The sequence below is a fragment of the Puntigrus tetrazona genome, chromosome 20 (assembly GCF_018831695.1).
Source record: "Puntigrus tetrazona isolate hp1 chromosome 20, ASM1883169v1, whole genome shotgun sequence".
NCBI classification, from domain to species: Eukaryota; Metazoa; Chordata; class Actinopteri; order Cypriniformes; family Cyprinidae; genus Puntigrus; species Puntigrus tetrazona.
Window position 1 is genome coordinate 2,861,341 of NC_056718.1, and position 22,183 is coordinate 2,883,523.

The following is a 22,183-nucleotide window of genomic DNA, read 5'->3' on the forward strand; positions in this document are numbered from 1 at the left end:
CATCAGCTTTTGTGCTTTTTTTTAAACACCCAGAATACAAAACTAGGATAATTTCTAGTTCTTGCTTGTCTATAAATTTTGATGTCTGAATGGGCGTTTTTCTGCAATGGGGTTTACTCCTTTCACTGTGTCGAGGTAAACAAGTCCAGACAATCGACCACTCTCCTTTACTTACTGCAGCTCAAGCAGCAAATCTCCAAGGTCTCTTAGATGATGAGTATCTGTTTGTGAAGTGAAGAAAAGCATCTAGTTTTTTAATGTTGCCTGCATGTTAAAACCTGGACATCCATAGCAGTTCTCCAGGTGATGGCACATTGCTCCAACTCATAAAGTAGGATTACTGTTGTAAACTGCTTTGATTTGTTTGCCATGACTAGAACAATCAGGACCAAGTCATCTGACGAGAATGTTGATCTCTTCCCTACTAGTTAACTTGAGTTCACTGGTTACAGCTTTAAAAGATGCTTTCCAAACAGAGTCATTTTCAGGGCAGTCACCAAAACGAAACAAGCTAGAACTCACTATTTCTTTTCACAGCAAATATGTAGTGAATTCACTGGCATGTAGCTGTGTTGAAGCAGAACATCGAACAGGTACTTGAGAAGCCGGGTCTGATTTTATGCTTTGTTTATACTGGATAGCTTTGATGCATTACTTTATTATCTTCATCAAATGGCTCAGTCTTTACAGAACACTGATGACTATGTTGAACTTTGTTTTCCCGTCAAAGGCACTGTCTCTGCATTACCTGGAGCAAGTAAACTAAGTGAGCTCTGCGATATAGCTCTGCATCACATAACACATAATCCATCCTCTTTGTTAGCTGCAGCCTCATAAATGTCTGCTTCTGCAGATGCTGCTACAGCTTCTTTCTGCAGTTTTAACATACAGTTCAGCCTCAACCTCTGCTTTCCTTCGTGTTGTTTTAGCTAAAGTGTTTTTGTTGATGCTCTTCTATTTGGGCTCTTTCTTTCATCACGACTGCTTCTTTTTCTGCATAGGAGGCCTTTACTTTAATCAATCACTTTTATTTATATAGCACTTTTCACAACACATACTGTATGAAAGCACTGAACAGTATTAAACAGGTGCTAGTGATGTATAATGACAAGATTAATACTTTTTTTTTTTCAATTTTTTTCAAGACTAATATTAGCATAGATGCCATTCTCCTTACGATGTAATGAGTGCATTGTGTGTTATGGGGGAGTGTTCCAAGACTAATTAACGCAGCATAAAAATCCTTTAACAGATTTGAATAAAAGAAGTGTACTAGAGTGGTATGTCTAAGCTAGGTTAATGAGATGTGTCTTTTAATCTAGATTTATAATGACAGCGTGTCTGCGCTGCAGTTGATTTTGATATTCTAGGTATTATTATCAAATGGCCAGAGTTTTGAGAATGCAGTGGACATGCAGGACTATAATGTGATAAGAGCTAGCTCAAGTATTGAGGAGCTTAACCATTCAGGGTTTTATAAATAATTAACAAGGTTTTAACATCTATCCAATGACAGAACCGGGCTAATATGGTCATGCTTCCTAGTTTTAATAAGGACTCTGGCTGCTGCGTTTTTTGACCAGCTGAAGTTTGTTTATCAAGCATACAGAACAACCACTCAATAAAGCCAGGATATTTTCCTGAACGAGGGTGACTGCGCTGCTCCAATCCAGGATGGGTTTACCATTTACCTTGATGTCTACCTTTGGTGCTCCAAGGGGTGGTTCCTGGTGAACGATACAGCTTGCCAGTCACGTCCTAGTGGCAAGTGCTGAGTCCTCATTGGGCATCGACTCATCAGGCACACCCTCCAGGTGTGCGTTGCTCCTTTTATAGCTAGAGGGAAATGAGTAGAAGCTGTGACCGATCAGCTGGTGATGGGTGTGTCCAGGTGCTCCTCGTCTGTTTCCAGGGCGATGCTGATGGTTTCTCTGGGCGCTCGTCATAATATGTTCACACATTAGAAAAAAAATACTGTCTGAATAAGACTCCTCTCACAGAGTGGGGGAGTTAAAATAAACAAATAAATGTGATTGCACATATATTAACACTGGGATATGTTTTTCTAGAATTTAAATGCATAAAAAAAGAAGATTTCAGATTGTATTTACACTGATAATCACTGATAATTTTTAGGTATTGAAATCTTAATTTTCATATTTCCTGGACCAATTTCTTTTGTGGACCGAACTTGCATACTAGGCCTCAGCTATAACAACAGTGATTGACAGCAGATTAGAATAGACATTTGAGGGACAGTGAAGTCCACAGCCTGGCATTATGGAAATAAACCCAATAGGTGATTGGTAATTGACTGGGATTTCTGACACAAATTTTTGTTATTCTGCAAAGAGAAGAAAATTACAAGGGTAACTGCTAAAAAAATGGCTACAGAGCATTACTAATTATTTTTGTTATTGGTATTACTATTAGGCAATTATATTATTAATACTGAGCAATTCTGCCCTGAGAGCAGGCTAATGCTAACAGACTGATTAAATGTCACTGAGATTTGAACAAGTTCTTTTTGTGTTCAAGTTCTCATATCAGTTTCAGACAGCGTGCACTGAAAAAAAACATGTTTTACTCTCACAAACAGCTTTGGTGTGATGAAGCACTCGAATAAAAATGCATGCTATATGATATTTAGTCCATGATTGTTTGTTCTGTGCATCTTTGTTCACTACTTCTGTTGGGTCTGGATGCCACTTTAAGGTTCTTTACCTGCCCAAGACAACTCCATAACAGACACGAGAATTTGTTCGAATGTGTAACTGGCAAGTGACATCACTGCAGTTGCAAGGGGAAGTAAACTGTTTCCAGCTCTCTTCAGTTTGCTTCTGAAACGCAGCCCCTCACACATCTTTATTTATACATAAAGAAAGAGCAACCCCATAAAAAGGTCACAATAGGGCACATTCCTTTCTTGTGGGTGCTTGATCCTAATTAGATATAATTTAGATGGAATCTGCTTGGGGGAGAATTCAGCAAGGTGTCGGCTCTGGACAGCGTCCTGTCCTTTGTGAGCGTGTTGCCAAACTCTTTACACACACACACACACAGAAGTTCTTCAAAACCACTTTGATATATAAGACAATAATGTCAATAAAAGTACGAAACAAGAATAGTAGTTCCAACAACTTCCTTTCTTATTAAACATATTTTTCATGAAAATACACTCACCTTTGAATAAATGCCTCTCTTGTGGCAAATGAAATGTATCTGTCAGAAGTATTTCATTCACACATTCAAGTTTCCTGCCCCTGCCCCTGTTGTACAGATTCAACCAAGAAAAATTATTGCTTCAATTTCATTTCTGCCCTCAGAACATGTTTAAGTAAGGACAACTTCTCAAAAATTCTGTCGTTACCAACAGAGTTCAACAGAACTTGTGCTCCTAATCATGGTTTAGGGAAAAACACTTTTGCAAGTTTGATTTTATTTGTTGAGTTGTTACTGAGAACCATCAGGTGTAAATGGAATAAAAAAATAAATAAAAAATAAAATGTTTACTATTTTGGTGACTAGTGTTGTCTTTAGTTTTAGTTTAAGTTTTAGTGGTCTTTAGTCACTTGGTCACTGACTGTGTTTCTTTTCTTTTTCTTCCAGATGAGTACCTGCCAGAGGTTTTATATCACTGGAATAAGCCACTGCAAATGATCCACAGGCCAACTATCTCCTGCATCCTTTCCTACCTAAGCATGCAAGGTATTATGCAAGTTTTTTTTTTTTAAACCTTTTTTTTTGCAATACATAATTTGCCAGCTATCAATCTTAAAATTCCACTTTTAAACAACAAATGTAAAAGCAGAAATCTTGATACAATTTCTATGAATGCACGCCCTATCATTCATAGGACTTGCATTCATAGAAATAGTTTTTCAAGATCCAGTTGTCACAGGTGTGGTTTAGCGCAAAGGAGCACACGACAAGTAAAATAAACTTAAACATATTTAATCCTCTAAATGGGCAAAATAAATATATACAGGAAGGCAGAACATAAACCAGGCAGACCATAAACCAGGTATGGACCTCGATGATTGGACAAACTGAATACAAATACACAGGACTTAAATACACAAGGAAATTGACTAAATTAACAAGAAACAGGTGAAGATACAATGACACAATTAATAGGAACGGAAGGTAGGGCAAACAGAGCACATGACACAAGACAAAAACAATAACACAGAGAGTCCAAAGACATGACACCAGTAGGGCTGCTTTTATTTTGCTATAGCTTGAGATACTAGGATCTTTTGAAACATCCATCCCAATAAAAAAACAGAGACAACAGAAACATAAACATCTTTAAAAAGGCAGTAAAAATTTTAATTTGGGATTTTTGAATAAAAAAGGTTTAAGAATGTACTGATATGCTATTTACAGATGTACAATTCTGAGATATGTTATATGTAGTTGTACAGTTTTAATTGCTTTAAAAAAATAGTCTGACAGGGTGCTGACCTGAAGAAACAGTTCAAAGTGAAAGTGGGCCTCCAGAGCACTAAACACACAGTACATTATTTACATGGTACTGTGACGAGTCGGCTGCCCCTCCTCTTTATTGTCACCATCACCCCGTCCTTTGTTCGCCGCCCTTCACCAGGCTCCCGGAGGAAGTGTGTGTGTTCGAGAGGAGGGGCGGGTATTGTTCAGGTCTGGCGGCGTGTGACGAGGCACACCTGAAGTGAGTTAGCCTCCGTTACCGCGCAGTTAAGTACCGAACGCACCTGTCCTCGGGAGACCGGTCTCTTCCCCGTGCATGCACGCTGGTGTCCTCGTGGGTCCAGGAAGGGTTGGACCTCACCCCGCCGTCCGAGACGGGCTCATCCCACTCTGCCGCCGGAGCAAAGACGCGACGGAGATGCCGCGAAGAAGCCGCGCCCCTCGCCCCGGACCAGAAGAAGGGGAGCGCGTGTGACCGCCGGACTCCGCCCCTTACCTGGACCCTTCCCCTGGAACACGGCCTCAACCTGCACTTTCCCGAGCACGACGAGGACACCAGATCCCCCTTTTATTTGGACACTTTCCCTGGACACTTTATTTTGTATATTATTATTTTGTTAATAAAAAGCCTCTCCGAGGCCTGACGCCACGCCCACTGTGTCTGTCGTTGGCTCCTCCCGTCACAGTGGTGGAGAATGCGGCAAGGCGGAGCTTAGACGGCACAGTTGGGCGACATCTGATGACGTCATCCCCTCTCGCTGGTACCCATGCCGGGACGGAGGAACAACGGAGACTCGCTCCCAGCCACCAGGAAGGGTAAGTGACGCTTGCGCTTACTGTCATTTACCCGGTGGCTGGTTGAGCATTTCGACTAATTCCCGGTTTCTCTGTCCCGGTGCGAGAGGGGAGTTGCCCGGAGAGGAATCCCTGCCCCGCCCACTCTGACCGCTGGAGCCTGGTTGAGGAAGGTAGCACTCCTGCGTGGTGGCGACCGCCTGACGGGTTGACGCTTGGGGGGGAATGTGACGAGTCGGCTGCCCCTCCTCTTTATTGTCACCATCACCCCGTCCTTTACTGGCCGCCCTTCACCAGGCTCCCGACGGGAGTGGGTGTGTTCGAGAGGAGGGGCGGGTATTGTTCAGGTCTGGCGGCGTGTGACGAGGCACACCTGAAGTGAGTTAGCCTCGTTACCGTCGCCGTTAAGTACCGAACGCGCCTCTCCTCGGGAGACCGGTCTCTTCCCCCGTGCATGCACGCTGGTGTCCTCGTGGGTCCAGGAAGGGTGCGCGATGGACCTCACCCCGCCGCTCGGGCCCGAGACGGGCTCATCCCACTCTGCCGCCGGGAGCAAAGACGCGACGGAGATGCCGCGGAAGAAGCCGCCGCCCCTCGCGCCCCGGACCAGCAGAAGGGGAGCGCGTGTGACCGCCGGACTCTGCCCCTTACCTGGACCCTTCCCCCCTGGAACACGGCCTCAACCTGCACTTTCCCCGGAGCACGACGAGGACACCAGATCCCCCTTTTATTTGGACACTTTCCCCTGGACACTTTATTTTGTATTATTTTGATTTTGTTAATAAAAAGCCTCTCCGAGGCCTGACGCCACGCCCACTGTGTCTGTTGTTGGCTCCTCCCGTCACAGTACATACATTGTAAATATCTTGTACCTACAGACAAATTTGTGGTAAAAAGGAGATGCTCATGCTCAATGGACGGTGATGGCTGCTTAGGCGGTTAGGTGCTCCGCTTCAGATGTCCTTTTCTTTGTTAAAATATACATACTAAGTCTAGTCTGAGATTTAAGTTCGACAGAGATGGCATCTAAACGAGAATTACACTACACTACACTCTCCTTCCAAAAAATGGCCTAAAGATGACTTCATGACGCCATTGCCGAGATGCTAAAAAACCAACTGAGCACTATAAAATTAAGTATGTCTGCGATCGTTCGTGAGGAAATTTCAATTATTTCTTTGTGTTTTGGCTCCCTGAAAAAAGATGTCAGAGGATTCGGGGACAGATTTGACTATATGCAAACTACGGTGCGCGACATCAAAAAATATTTGATTGCTAGTGTGTCTCGTTTGGAAGAGATGTAGGAGAAGCTATGGCTTTACGAAGACAAGTCCAGACAAAACAATTTAAGGTTGGTGGGCCTACCTGAAGGAGCGGAAGGTGGTAATGCATTTAAGTTCCTACAGACTCAGATTCCTAAGTGGTTGCTATCTTTGCAAGGGAAGGTGATTGAGATTGAACGTGCACATCGCCTGTATGTGAACCAAGATTCCTTCAGGAAGAAAGCATGCACTTTGATTTTCAAGCTTACAACAACAGGCAACTGATTCTGAAAGAAGCTAGAAATTCTGCGTCCCTGAGCAACGGGCGAGTGAAGTTGCAGTTCTTCCCGGATTTCAGCAAGGGCATGTCTTGAAAAAGAAAAGCTATGTCTGAAAAAAGGAAGCGCCTTCAACAGTTGGTAATCGAGTCGTTTCTGTTATACCCGGCAGTGGTTAAAGTGATAAACGTCAGGGAGACTATTCTTTTTATGACCCCCGCAGACCTGGAGAGGTTTGTCTCATTGCTGGATGCCGGCAGTCCGATGGAGTCTTCCCCAAATGCAGGAACCACTAATGGTTAAACTCAGCCTTATAGATACGGTGCTTCCATATTTCAAGCAGGGATTTCAGATTCTATTACTGACATGGACATTTGAAAAAGCGGGACACTGATTCCTGGGTTTTGCCGCACAGTTCGAGTGCATGACCTCAAATAATTTTATTTTTCAGGCAGGTAAGAGAGTGTGCTTTCTCTCTCTGCGGGCTGCTATTGACAGTTTGTTAATTTGTTCTATGTTTTGTTTAAATATTATGTTGTTATTACCAAGGTTTGCTTTTTCTGATTACATTGCTGATTCGTGGTCCTCTATATTTATGATAAATAATGGATTAATCTGTCGCAGTGAATGACATCAATGTGATATCGTGGAATGTCAACAGTCTGAACTCTGCTAAAAAGAACAAAATGCCTGGATTATTTACATCATAAGAGAGCCAATGTAGCTCACTGTAAGCAATGTAAGAAAATAGAAAATAAAAAAATTCATAATAGAAAAAATCAGAAGTGGATGAAAATGGGTGGTTAACATATACTTTGGGATCATGGAATAATTTTAAAATAGTTTTTGTTTCAGTTTATGCCCCTAATAAATTTGATGCAGATTTTTTCCCTTCTCTTACCAAGCTCCTCTTTGATTTTGGTGATTACTGCCTGGTGGTGGGTATATCTGGAGGATGAAAAATAAAAATTGTAGGGACTACACTTCCAGACAATAGACTTTTACAAGACTTTTACGCACTTTGTTTTTAGAGAGATCAGAATACTGCTCTTATCTCCCTGATTCTGAAAAAAGGGAAAGATCCTTTCAGTTGCTCCAGCTATAGACCAATTTCATTAATCTGTACAAACACTAAGGTTTATGCAAAAGTTCTAGCCCGTCATTTAGATCAAATTGTGGGATCTTTAATTTCATATGATCAGACAGGATTTCTTAAGGGTCGCAGTGCTACCGATAATGTCCGACATCTTTTGAATATTATAGACAAGACCAATCTGACAGATTTATCAAAGTGCTATTCTCTCTACTAGACGCAGAGAAGCCTTTGATTGGGTCGAATGGACATCTATTTGAAGTGTTTTGGTTTTGGCTTACATTTTATACATATGGTACAAACTCTTTTTACAAATTCAGCTGCACAGGTGTCATCAGGGATGAGCTACTCAAGTGCATTTCTGCTGGGCAGAGGCACAAGACAGGGCTGCCCACTGTCACGACTGCTGTTTGCCCTCTCATTAGAGCCAGGCAATCTGTTTGGATCATATAATTTCCTCTGTCATTATAGACAACTTTAACATTATATTTCTTTTGCTGATGATATTTTACTATATTTGTCTAACATTTCTACTTCTATTGCTCAATATCTTAAATTCCGTGCTTTTAGTAAAGTGAGTGGGTATAAAATTATTTGGGAGAAATCAGTACTAATGCCACTATCAGAACGATGCAATACTTCATCGGTGTCCTTGTTAATTCTAGTCAGTAACTCATTTAGATACTTAGGAATTCAGATCCTTCCTTCACTCCAGGCTGTGGTCAAACAAAAGTATAGTTCTTTCTTCAATAATATTAGACATGACCTAGAGAGATGGGGCGCACTATTGCTTTCTTTGCAGGTAAGGTAGGATTGCAATCATCAAAATAAATATTCTTCCTACGCTTTTATTTTTGTTTTCTATGATTCCTCTTTCTCCTTATAAAACTTTTTTTAAAGAAGTAAATTATATTATAACAAAATTTATTTGGAATAATAAACGCCCAAGATTTAAAATTAAAACTTTACAGAAAAGTTTTGGCATTCCCTAACATTCAGTTATATTTTTGGGCATGCGATTAAGTTCTATTAAGACTTGGTTAGAGGTAAATTCTGAGATTGCATGGCGTAACCATATGATTTGAAACATGCTAAGGCGCTTTTAATAAATTTATAATTTTTAATAAAAGCGCCAACATAGTTTTCTAGTCTCTTCAAGAGAATGTAGTGATCAATAGTATTGAGCAGCTGCGCTGATCTAATGCTAGATCTAATGGCACTAACAACAAGAAACAACGATCAGATGATAGAAGCAGGTCATTAATAACTCTAATGAGAGCAGTCTCAGTTTATATGTTAAGGGTCTAAATCCTGATTGGAAATTCTACGCAGATACAATTTTTCTCTAAGAATGAATATAGGTGTGAGGATACTACCTTTCTAGTATCTAGTATTCTAGGATCTATGACTTCTGTAAGCAAATCTTTTAATAGTTTAGATGGAATAGGGTCTAACATACATGTTGCTGGTTTAGATTTGATAATAGAATTGTGGTTGACTAACTTAAAATTTTATATGATGTCTGCAAATTCACTGGATGTGCTAACAAATTCACAAAAGAGTCCCCAATTCAGAAACCCTTCATCTTTAAGCCATGGTTGGATCAAGCGGTGTTTGTTCTGGGAGATATTTTTGATAACCAAGGCTTAAAAATCATTTCAGGATTTGAAACAATGTTACAATCTTCCTGGACATTCTTATTTTCTGTACCTGAGGTTGAGAAGTGCAATGCGCACTTATGGAGTACCATGGAATGAAAATCTGGACATTCATCCACTGAGGGACTGGGTGAATTTTTCTCAGGCACATGGACCAGTTTCATACATCTATAGCAAACGGCTTAATTATGGCTCCCATTCACTTGCCATCACTACAATATAGGAAAAGGAACTGGCAGCCTACAAGCTGAACTGGGTCTGGATGTGGAAAGTATTGTGGTGACTTTTGCTACTCCAACGCGTGTTGCACAAAATGAAGCACTTTCCCACTCCCTTTTGTACATTGTGTAATTCAAATACTGTGGGGCTATATATGCATGTTTTTTTTGACTGTCCACTTATTAGTAGATTTTGGCATAAGGCTTTACATACAATCTCTGAACTTTGTGATAGGTTTATCCCTAAATATGCCAATATTTGTTTACTGAATGATGATTGTGATCTTAATTTAAGTTTACTAACGTAGGATATTTCACAATATTTAAAATTTGGCATGAACCCACATTCCCGCCTAACAAAATGTGGTTATAAAATTAAAAAAGATTGCGCTGCTGGAGCATTCTACAGCAATAATTAACAGAGCTAAACACAAAACCATCAAAGCATGGTTTTGAGAAACTTTCAGATATAATAACCAGATAGACTATAATATATTGAAAGATAAAAAAGGTAATATCTCAGGTGTGTATAAACAGCAATTGTCACCCCAGAGACAATTTGTTTTATTTTATGTTTTTATGTAAGTATTTTCTTTTAAGCAACCCTGGATTGTATATAGTTGTTAAGAAGCTATGTATGCTGGCTTTGTTCTAATAAATAAACAATCATAAAAAAATTAGTGGTAAAAAAGGTACATACCTGAAGTGCAAGAACATTTGGCCCCTCTCTAAACGTTAAATGATCTGTGGAGCACAGTTAAAGTTAATGATCTAATTAAGTCACTAAATAAATGATAATTGAACATTATTGATGAACACATACTGTTAACAATCAACATCACTGAAGAAAAAAGCTGACTTCAGCCAAAGATGAAATCAACTGAAAAATAAGGCATTAAATCTCAGCAGATGGAGCTTAAGCATCACCAGCTTCAATCATTACTAACCAGATTGACTTTATTTCTGTCAAATGTCTACAGAAGCTCTTACTAAGAGTTACAAAGAATCATATGTTGATGTTTTATTGGTCATCATCATGGAGATCAGTGATTGCTTCAGTTGGGCTGTTGACCCTTGACTCTCTGTGTCACATAGTTTGGACTCTTTTTCTTGTCCCATGTGCTCTGTGTATCCTACTTTCTGGTAATTGTCTTATTGTGTTCAGGTGTGTCTTGTTAATTTAGTCATTTATTTTGTGTATATAAATTCCTGTCTGCCTTAGGTTAAATCGTCCAGTTCTCATCTTTAATATGTATTGGTCTACTCTGTCTGCCTGCCTGGCGATGAATGACCTCAATTTCTCATCCTCCTGCTGGAGCAGGGGATCGTTCTCTCGTGGACTACACAGAGGAATTCGTAGCCCTCGCCAGTGACTCGCGCTACCTAGACAGCTTCTTGTGACTTGTGGACTTAACACCTCGCTAAGCTGTCCGGGAATGATCCTTGAGAGCGCATTGCTGCATACATTGAGTGGGTCCTGCCCCACTTAGGATCCAGAGCCCACCACTTCACCATGACGTGGAGCCTCAACCAGAGCCCACCAATGACAGAGGATCGGAGTTAGCAGTGACCACCAAGCCATTGCCAGCAGGAGCAGCAGAGCCGTGGATCGGCATGCAACCCGAGCCAACGTCGTCAGACCAGGTGCATGAGCCGGCAAGACAGCACGCCACGGTGGAGAAAGCCGACTATAGTGAAAGCGCCGGAGGGAGCTCTGCCTACTGCACAAAGGCTGAGGTGAGCTTATAATCCATCTGGGGCTGCTGGATCTACAGGAGGACCTGGATGACTGTGATCTGGCAATAGACATGGCACATCCCCTGTATCCCCGCTGGTCCCATCAAGCCATAAAGTTTTCCCACCCTGCCACCCTATCCAACCTCCGCGATGTCTCCTAACCGCCCCTATGTTCACCATCAGCACACAATTTAGTGATGGGGTTTGCCACAGGTCTGCCAGTCACCATCATCATGGGTGGAGTTCACCTGCGTCATCAAGTCCTGGACTTCACCTCGGCTTGTAGACCCGTTGGCTCCTCCTTGGCTCCTAGCGCCTCCTCTTCACCATGTCCCATCAGTCCACCAGCTCCGCCAGCTCCTCCACTGCGTGATTCTGGTTCCCCGCTCTCTGCATCGGTCACCACTGTCATCGCGCTGCCTTGGTCCTCCTGCTACTTGGTGTCGCCCTGGCTCTTCGGCACTCTGTCTTCGTTAAACTGTTAAAGTTATATTCTCGCCAAGTGCTCTTTTTCCTGAACCACACTGGATTGTTATCATATTATGTAAATTGTGCTTCTGTGCAATGTAGATACACAGGCATCAAGAAGCAGCCAAAAAAATGCACACAAAAACACGATTTCATGATGTTCCTTCAAATGGATTATAAGCAGGAAAAAATAAGCTCACCTGCTACCACAAGCTTTTGAATCAACATTGCAGAAATGTTTGCTGTGAAACAATATTCCAATTGCTTAGAAGCATACTAGTTAAAGTTTTTTAAAATGGTCAAGAGCACAACTAAAGTAAACACTAACCACAAATATGGCGCCATTTTTTTTTCTTGACCAATAAAACTTCTTGACATATAAAACTTTGTTAGAGCTTCTGTAGACATACCATAAACTCAATCTGGGGTCTGTTCTTCGTACAACTTGCTTATTTACATCTAAGATGATTTGAAAGATGCCAGGTCGTCTAATCCTAATAACTGCTCTTTGGCTTTGGTTCTTCAAACAAATTAGCACATTAGATTACTGCATATTCTTGTGTTCCCCAAAAGGGCAAATATACTCCATACCTGAAACTACGACAGCTGCAAGACAGCAAGTGATTATCATATAATTAAAAAGACACATGACGAAACACTTTTATAATGAAACAAAATACATAAATATATAATAGGTAAATGAACTATGCACTGTTTTATTTAAATTGAATGTTTTTTTACATGATTCCCAATTATTTATATTCACAATTTCTTGTAACTATTTGTAGCCCCTACATGCTTTAAATTTTCATTTGAATGTTGTAATTAGCAATTAGTTTAATTTTCTCAGATTTTTTACATGGCAGCATTAATTAGTTTCTTAAGGGTCAAGTATCTCCTGTGCTCCTTCAGTGAGACTCAAATACACTCTGAATAGAGTGGATTTTACTTTAGCGGATGTTCATTATTAATGCTCAATCATCATGTAATTATTAACTTAATTAGCCCATTAACTTTAACTATGATTTAGCGTTAACTCTATTCAGAGAACATTTGGTCCCTCTCTAACTAGAATTAATTTTACTCTGGGGAGTTTTTTGTGTACCAGGAAAATATGTAACAGGTGCTACCACATTTTTTATTGATTGTATGTATTATTGGATAGTGTTGGCATGCTTAAGTGCAGTTGTTATGACACATGCTCAATTGCTCATCTATAGGCAAGTGGCAGGTGTGAGGCCACCTCAAGTTACATCCCATCAGAGCACAGCCCCTGTTAGAGAGCTCATGTCAGAAGTGTGTGTCCAGCCTTCCCAACCAGCTGCTATTGGCCACCCTCAAACACTGAGACGCAACATAAGTCTTCCTGATGACTGCAGTGAGTGATGCTTCAAAAACAGATTTTCAAGTCACTGTGATCTTTGACAACTTACACAATTTTCATGATTTTCAGGAGACGTTTTCATAACATATTCAGTGGACACTGCAGCAGAATTGATGCCCTTTGTGAATTTTTTGCTCAATCAGGGATTCAGACCAGCTGTAAGAATATGTCCTTTTTGTTTATTTACATTGTCAATGTAAATTGTAAAACATTTGATTGTTACAATATCTCTCTCTCTCTTTTTGCAGATTGATATATTTGAAGACAGAGTTAGACAAATGGACATCAACAAATGGATGGACAGTTTTTTAAAAAATGTAAGAATCTATGTATTATAGCTTTAACAGTGCAAAAACGTAAGATGATTAGTGCAATATGTAAATATTACAAGCATTCAGTTCAGTAAGTTTAAATACTGTGAATTTTGGATACTATAATTGGCCATCTTAGTCAGTCAACATGACAACATGAGTCAAAACTCTACCACTGAGAGGATTCATATGGAACAAGAGGATTAGAGGGATGAGGCATAACCAGAGAAATGAAAGAATGAGGTGAAGAGAGGTAGATGACTGACCAACGCAAAGCTGAGTGGAGTCAGAGACCTTAGTATTGCTATTTAAGTAATAATTTTTCTTGAGCACAAGTGCAAGGAAATTCCTTATATGGAAAAATGCATCTGATAAAACTAGTGTTGGGTATGGCAAACTCTGGGTATGTTCGACTAACGGCACTATGTCCAAAATGTTGTACGAATCCGGCAGCCTTCAAGTTTATTCCTGCAAACATAGACAATTCCATATAGCATCTAGTAGGTTATAAGTTAATAAATACACAGAATCTAGAATTAAATCAGTCATTTGAAAACAGTGTGAGTGATTCAGTATAGCATTGTAATTCTTTCTTTCACTCTGTCAAAGTGGTTTTACATCAGTGCATCTCTGTCCTGCAATAAACTGATCCAAGACTTTGCTCGCATTTCAGGACATTTGACAAAAATGTATCATTTTCAAGCCAAACTTGAGCGCCACATCTAAAGCCATATTGTGAGTTATTTTTCATAGTTTGCTGTTGATCTTAAAGGAATAGTTCACCTAAAAATTTCAATTTGTCATCATTTACTCTCCTCAAGTAGTTCCAAACCTGTATAAATTTCTTTGTTCTGCTAAACACAAAGGAAGATATTTTGTTAGACAGTGATCTAGGTTATTACACCTGGGTTATTTAGGTTTAACAGTTACCTCAGTTTTTTTCTAAATGTAGCATAAATTGCTTGTTGTAACAGAAATATTTTTAAGGGATTTTTATTTTGACGGGTTGGCCCGTTTTCAATATGTTCATGGAGAAAAAAAGTGGTCTGAAAGAGAGACACGCCATGACTGGTGTGTAAGGAAACATGTTTTTGTGGAGCTGTATAGTAACAATTGTAAAACTTTAATTTATGTTTAGTCAGTTAAGTGAGCACTAATGCTGTCGTGTGAGACTGGGAGGGCCAGAAATTGTGTGAGTCTCTGCTGCAAAAGTTTGGCTGACTGCATCGTCAAGTGGAGTTCGGAGTGAGGGCCTGGCGGAGAGCATGTGAGACATAGTTGCTGGAGTCATTCAAACTGCGTGCATCTTGGGAGAGTTTTTCTGCGTTCCCAAGTCATTTTTGTGAGCTATGCTTTAGAGACATTCATTTCTTGCTGTACGTCATTCAAGTGCACTTGTTAGCACGCGAGAATGTGAACATGAACTGGAAGTGAGGGTTACACAGAGTTTCATTTTCTCTCTGCTCTTTCGAGTATTTTTGCATTTTTGTCAAGATTGTCCATCGTCCATTCTTTTGAGAACCACTTTTCTCCTGTGACCGAATCACAGGGTTGTGGCTGAGCTGTGCCATTTTGTTCCAGAAAAGGTTTTGTGTTTTTTTTTTTTTTTTAGCTGCATGTCTGCATGTTAGCAGAGGGAACACACACCCTACAGTGTGCCTGCCAGTCCCATAAGAAAAACAAGCCTGAAAAACCAATACAAATAAAAATACAAATGAGAGCATAACATACACATTAACACCCCCACTTGCTCTCACATCGCAAAACAAGAAGGTTCATACACCAAACAGAAACACATTAAATTTCATTAATTTTAGTTTTGTTGCTGGTTTTGTCAGTACATCTGCAACCATATTGTCAGTTGGACAGTACTACAGACTAATCCTTCCTTCATTTATTACAAACCTCAAGAAATGTCCATATGTTTACATCTGTCTATATACAGGATTTTTTTGCTAAGGCAATAGCACTCTGATTGTCCTCATAGATTTTAGACTTATACTCCAGACCATCAATGTTTTGTAGCAATTGTTCAAGGTTTAGGCATTCTTGTACAGTCATGGCTAGCACTCACAAGCACTCTGCCTCACAAGTGGATAGTACCATTCTTGCTTGGACTAATGCAGTAACCTGTAGTACTTCGCCTGTCCGTTACATCAGCTGCCCAATTTGCATCAATGTATGCATGTATCAGCTGCTCGCTGACACCTCTTCTATAACATAACTCCTTGTTCTGGGTGCCTGCCAAATATCTTAAAACATGCTTTACAGTATTCCATTGCTCTACATTTGGCTTAGCAAAATATTGTGACAGTTTACTACAAAACTTAGATTTGGCCTCGTACATGTTGCCAGGTAGGTCGATTAAGCTACCTACAGCCTGTATGTATTTTCTGACATCATTCATTACCTCAGCATCATCAGTGTAGTAAAATTTTTGTTCACAGGGGGTAGCCCTAGACTTACAATCCTTCATATCAAATCCCATAAGTATTTTCTTGACATACTTGTATTGTGACATCTTAACGTAGTCAACAACTTGTTCAAAATCAATGCCAAGAAAATATTTCAGTTTTCTTAAATCCTTCATTCTAAATTTTAACATGAGCATCTTTTTCACATCATTACACAATTACATCATTGGCTGCAATAATCAGGTCATCAGCCCATATGATTATAAGCACTTTCTCAGTTTCTGTAATCTTTGTGCAAACACACTGATCAACTGGGTTATGAACAAACTTGATTTCACATAAATACTCATGTAATATTATGTTCCAGTTCCTCCCTGACTGCTTCAGTCCATACAGTGATTTTTCCAGTTTATACACTAGTTTTTCACTGGTTTTCGATTTTACCTCAATACCTTCCTTTTACCTCTGGTTGTTTTATATAAATTTCACACTATTGGTGCATAAATAATTATATTCAGTTTTCACATCCATTTGATGAAGAATAAAATTTTCCTGTACTGCCCTCTCTGAATTACCACTCTGATACTACTTATATGTGCGGTTGGAGAAAAAGTCTCATCATAGTTCACATCCTTCACCTGACTGTACCCTTTTGGCAACATATCGTGCCTTGTATATGTCTGTTCTATCACTCTCCCTCTTAACTGTGTAGACCCATTTACCCCCCACTACTTCTTTACCTTCAGGTAAATTGGTCAGGGTAAAGGTTTAATTTAGCTTTAATGACTGTACCTCATCATCCATGACCTTAACCCACTCATTTGCATTTACTGATGTTGCAGCTTCTTTGTATGTTTGTGGTACACTGCATAATAATCTGTAACAATAATCAGTGTTAGTTACATCGTTTTAAAAACCACAAACATAGTCATTTAAATAACCTGGTCTCTTCCTTTCCCTGGTAGGATTTCTTTTCTGTTCAGGTTAATCTTCCTCCTTTTGCATCTGGCTACTACACACTACTGGCTCTTTTACTGTGACTTGCCCTTCAATACTCTGCAGCTCAACATTAGGGATTTTTATGACAGATACTTTAGGATTATTGCTGACCCTGGAATCATTATTATCATCATCATCATCATCATATATCCATCTCAGTACTCATTTTGGATACAAACTCCACTAGTCTTTGTTTCTTTATTTTCTTGCTACTAGGATAGTAGATCATGTATGCTGGACTATTCTTATCATATCCAATGAACATACAGCTTGAGTCCAACTTTCCCTTGTCATGCTTGTAAGCATAACATGTTAACCCAAACTTTCTACATTTTAAGATGAAGCGGTCTGTTTTGTGCATTTATTGAAACATCTGTTTCTCACTACAGCAGCTGTCTGGATTGCATAGGTCCACAATGTTTTTGGTAGCCCACTCTCTATTAACATCCATCTAGCCATGTTGAATAAGGTTCTCCAGTTTTGTTCAGCAGTGCCATTCTGGTGTGGAGAGTATGGGGCAGATGTCTCATGCCAAATACAGCTCCTACTTAGTAATACTCTTTACCTGTAAACTCTGTTCAGTTGTCAGATCTGATGCACTTAACCTTACCATATGAAGCCATGTCAGCAAGACAATCACTGTGTCATTCTTATTTTTAAAAACATATACAAACACGGCACTGGAATAATCATCTGTGAAAGATAATGTATACCTATGACCATCTCTGGACACTAGGTCTGTAGGCCCTGCCAAATCTGTGTGCACCATTTCTAGAGCTGCTTTTCCCCTTGCATCTGGCCCCTGTTCCTAGTCTGGATAAACTTCCCTGTGTGCAAACTTCACAGCATGGGACTGATTTCCTTTCACTTCTCTTAATTTCCATACCTTTAACAACACCTTTAATTACATCTTCATAATTGCAATGCTCTAAGATCTCATGCCAGATCTCATGCAAATCATAGGATTTGTTACATTGTTACATTTGTCAACACATTTATTGTCCATTGTGTGCAAATAATACAGTTTGTCGTGTACATGTATGGGACATTTGGTACCATCTCTATGTAGAAGAATGTTCTTCCCTCTTGAAGATCACTGTTGCTTCATTAGAGGTGGCTGCTTTCTCACAGAGAAAATACACCTAGTGCCATCAGCCAATTCCACACAGTGTGTACTGGCCCGAAAACTGCTTTCAAAACTCCAAAACTTTGCAGTGTCTGTGATCATATGTGAGGTTGCACCCGCCTCCACCATTAGGTCTCTCCTCCTCATGCACCTGCATCTCAGCGTGGCATGGAAGAGATGCTCCTTCCCTTGCTCTGCTACTCATGTTTTCAATGGAACTTGTTCCAAACTTGGGTACACGCAATATACGTTGCAACTTTCACCCGGCGCAACTACATAAACTTTGTCACATTACCTGGGCCCACAACCTGTTAGCAGAGCAAACAAACAACACATGGTACACGTGATACTCTTTTCCATGTTACACTCCAGCCACTCTGACTGGCATGTCTTTTTATTAAACAAAACAGGCATGTGTGCTCAATCAGTCCGTGATTAGGTCACATGACACAACACACACCCTGCATTGTGCCCGCCCGCCCCACAAGAAAAACAAGACTGAAAAACCAATACAAATAAAAATACAAATGAGAGCATAACAAACACATTAACAAAAGGCTTCAATTTAAGGAGTCATATATAAGATTCATGTTTCATTTGAGATTCACTGCTGTTTGAAATTAATTGGTGTGCTCTGATATTGAAAATAATTTTGTCATTCCTGTATTTGAGGTGATACCCAGAAGTGTTTGAAATTTTGAACGTTTATCAAGCGTGAAAGAAAGTATCAGTATTATTTTTATTTCTTTGTTTTACTTCTTTAGATTCTTTATTCTATTGAACCTCAGCTTACAAAACAAAAATCCAGTTTCCTTAGCAAATGAAAGAAAAGAATACATCAATTGTTAATCCAGTACATTTGAGAGTCATTTTATTTTGTAGGGCGTCCTCACTTACACTGTTGGAGGGTGGGAAACATAAATTTGAACTGACATTTTGACTTCTCATTTACACTTCAGGAAGCCATCGTGTTGACGCCTACTGACTTGAAGCCCACGCTACTTATCCTAGATGTATATCATACAACAGTGTAAGAAAAAACATTCACATTGTGCACATTGAGACTCAAAGAATTGGGGTGGGGACTAGGATCCTTTCTCTCCTGCAAATCGGCGCGGTGTCTTTTTTGTTGTGCACCTTTGTGCATTTGTCCGTCTTTGTTGCGCTCCATTGATCACAAGGCGCTGCTACTCCCGTGAATTCCTGCTCGCCATCGGTAAAACGATAAATGCGGATATAAGCGCGGACATTGATCCAGCGATCATGGAAGAGCTGCATGTCAGTGGTCAGCCCCGAGACCCATTCGATCATCGACCCCCACGCCTGCAACCAAGCCGCAGTGGCGCGCACAGGCGGAACATGAGGAAGCAGAAGAGGGGAAGCGTTGGAGGCATCCGGGCTAGGCTAACGGCTAGCCCTCACCGGCCGCTATCCCTACCATCATACTGGCCAACGACGTCACTGGACAATAAACTGGACTACATTCGCTACTCCGCACAGCTTCCAAGACGCGCGAGTGAGTGTTGTGTCTTTGTGTTTGTGGAGACATGGCTCAATGACAGCGTTCCCGGACTGTGCATTCAGCTAGCCCGCTAACGTGCTACCGGCAGACAGAGCGCCTGGCGTCGAGGGGGAAGACTCGCGGCGGGGACTCTGTGTTTACATCAGTGATGCCTGGTGCCGTAATGCGGTTGTGGTCTGTAAACACTGCTCTCCATTGGTGGAGCTTATGATCATCAAGTGCCGGCCATTCTACTCTGCCGAGGGAATTTAGTGCCATATTGTTGGTGGCAGTCTACATCCCTCCTGGCTCCAGCAACAACAGGAGTGAGGCACTGAACGAACTCTATCAGCTCATCAGCGAGCAGAACACAGCCCACCCTGATGCCTTTCTCATCCTGGCTGGGGATTTCAACCACGCAAACCCCAAGAGCGTGCTTCCACAACTCCATGGTCACATCAACTTTCCCACAAGAGGTACTCAACACTTTAGACAATGTTTACACTGCTCGTAGAGGAGCCTACAAAGCCCTCTCCTCCCCACCTTGGAGCCTCAGACCACACCACTGTTATGCTAATGCCAGCATACAGGCCACTGATTAAAGTGGCCAAACCAGCTACAAAGCAGGTACGTGTGTGGCCTGTGGATCTACAGAGGCACTCCAGGACTGCTTCTCCACCACAGACTGGAGTGTCTCTCAAGCAAGCAGCCACCTACAACAACATCACTGACCTCCAGGAGTACACGGAGACCGCCACGCCCTACATGAGGAAGTGCATGGATGATGTCACTGTCACCAGAACCATCACCATACGGGCCAATCAGAAACCTTGGCTAACAGGAGATGTCAAAAGGCTCCTGAGGGCCAGGAACACTGCCTTCAGAGCTGGGGACGAGGTGGGCCTAAGGACTGCCAGGGCCAACTTGTCTCGGGCATCAGACTGGCCAAGAGACAGTACTCCAGGAGGATTGCAGACTGTTTCAGTGACAGCAGAGACAGCAGGAACCTGTGGCGAGGAATCCAAACCATCACAGACTACAAGCCCTCTCCACGGACCTGTGATAGCTCCACCTCTCTGCTGAACCATCTGAACAACTTCTTCGCCCGCTTGAGGCAGACAACAACACTCCAGCACAGAAGCTACCACCTTCTCTTGGTGACCAGGTGTTGATACTGTCCCCTGATAGTGTGAGGCGCTGTCTCAGAGGGACAAATGCTCGCAAAGCCCCAGGCCCGGATAACATCCCCTGGTCGTGTTCTGAGAGACTGTGCTGTTGAGCTTCACAGATGTCCTCACGGACATCTTCAACATCTCACTGAGCCAGGCTGTTGTCCCCACGTGCCTTAAATCCACCACAATCATCCCGGCACCAAAAAAGTCATCTCCTCCTGTTAAAATGACTTCCGCCCGGTCGCACTCACTCCCATCCTCATGAAGTGCTTTGAGCGGCTAGTCATGCACCACATCAAGTCTGTCCTCCCCTGCCCTGGACCCCTACCAGTTTGCATATCGGTCTAACCGATCAACAGAAGATGCCGTCTCCACTGCCCTCCACTCCAGCACTCACCCACCTGGAAACCAAAGACTCACATGTCAGAATGCTGTTCATCGACTTCAGTTCAGCATTCAACACCATAATCCCGCAGCAACTCATCCATAAACTGGGCCAGCTGGGGCTCAACTCTCCCCTGTGCAACTGGCTGCTGGACTTCCTGACAGGGAGACCTCAGGCAGTTCGGGCTGGCAGCAACTCCTCCAGCTCCATCATCATGAACACAGGGGCCCCAAGGATGTGTGCTGGAGCCCCTTCTTTCACTCTGCTGACCCATGACTGTACTCCATCATCCAGCTCTAACCTCTTCATCAAGTTTGCGGATGACACACGACTGTGGTGGGTCTTATCAACAACAACAATGAGACACCCTACAGGAGTGAAGTGAGCAGGCTGGCCATGTGGTGCAAGATAACAATCTCCACCTGAATGTGGAGAAGACAAAGGAGATTGTTGTGGACTTCCAGGAGAGCGCACACCCAGCATGCTCCGCTGATCATCGACGGTGCTGTAGTGGAGGGTGAACAGCACCAAGTTCCTGGGTGTGCACATATCTGAAGACCTATCATGGAGTCACAACACCGCATCACTGGCCAAAAAGCCCATCAGCGCCTGTACTTTCTCCGTGAAACTGAAAAGAGCAAAAGCCCCACCCCCATCATGCAGAACTTCTACAGAGGCACCATCGAGAGCATCCTGTCCAGCTGCATCACGGTGTGGCACGGAGCCTGCACCGTGTCCTGCCGTGAACACTGCAGCGCATCGTGAGAGCTGCTGAGAAAATCATTGGTGTCTCTCTCCCCCTCTCTTGGACATTTTCAACGTTCGCCTCACACGAAAAGCCACCAGGATAGCAGGAGACCCCACCCACCCATCCCACTGCCTCTTCAACCTGCCTGCCGCCGGGGAAGAGGATCTGCAGAGTCTCCGAGCCAG

General features: G+C 41.8%; 1 protein-coding gene across 1 annotated transcript in view; it reads left to right on the forward strand.

Moving 5' to 3' along the window:
- Positions 1–3,656: 3,656 nt before the first annotated feature.
- The window catches only part of traf3ip2a (TRAF3 interacting protein 2a), a 33,427-nt gene continuing 14,900 nt past the window's right edge, over positions 3,657–22,183 (forward strand). The window contains exons 1-4 of the mRNA XM_043219483.1: positions 3,657–3,708; positions 13,179–13,336; positions 13,412–13,500; positions 13,591–13,659. Coding sequence (XP_043075418.1) covers positions 13,246–13,336; positions 13,412–13,500; positions 13,591–13,659 — 249 coding nt within the window. The 5' untranslated portion in view covers positions 3,657–3,708; positions 13,179–13,245. The remainder of the gene's footprint in view (positions 3,709–13,178; positions 13,337–13,411; positions 13,501–13,590; positions 13,660–22,183) is intronic.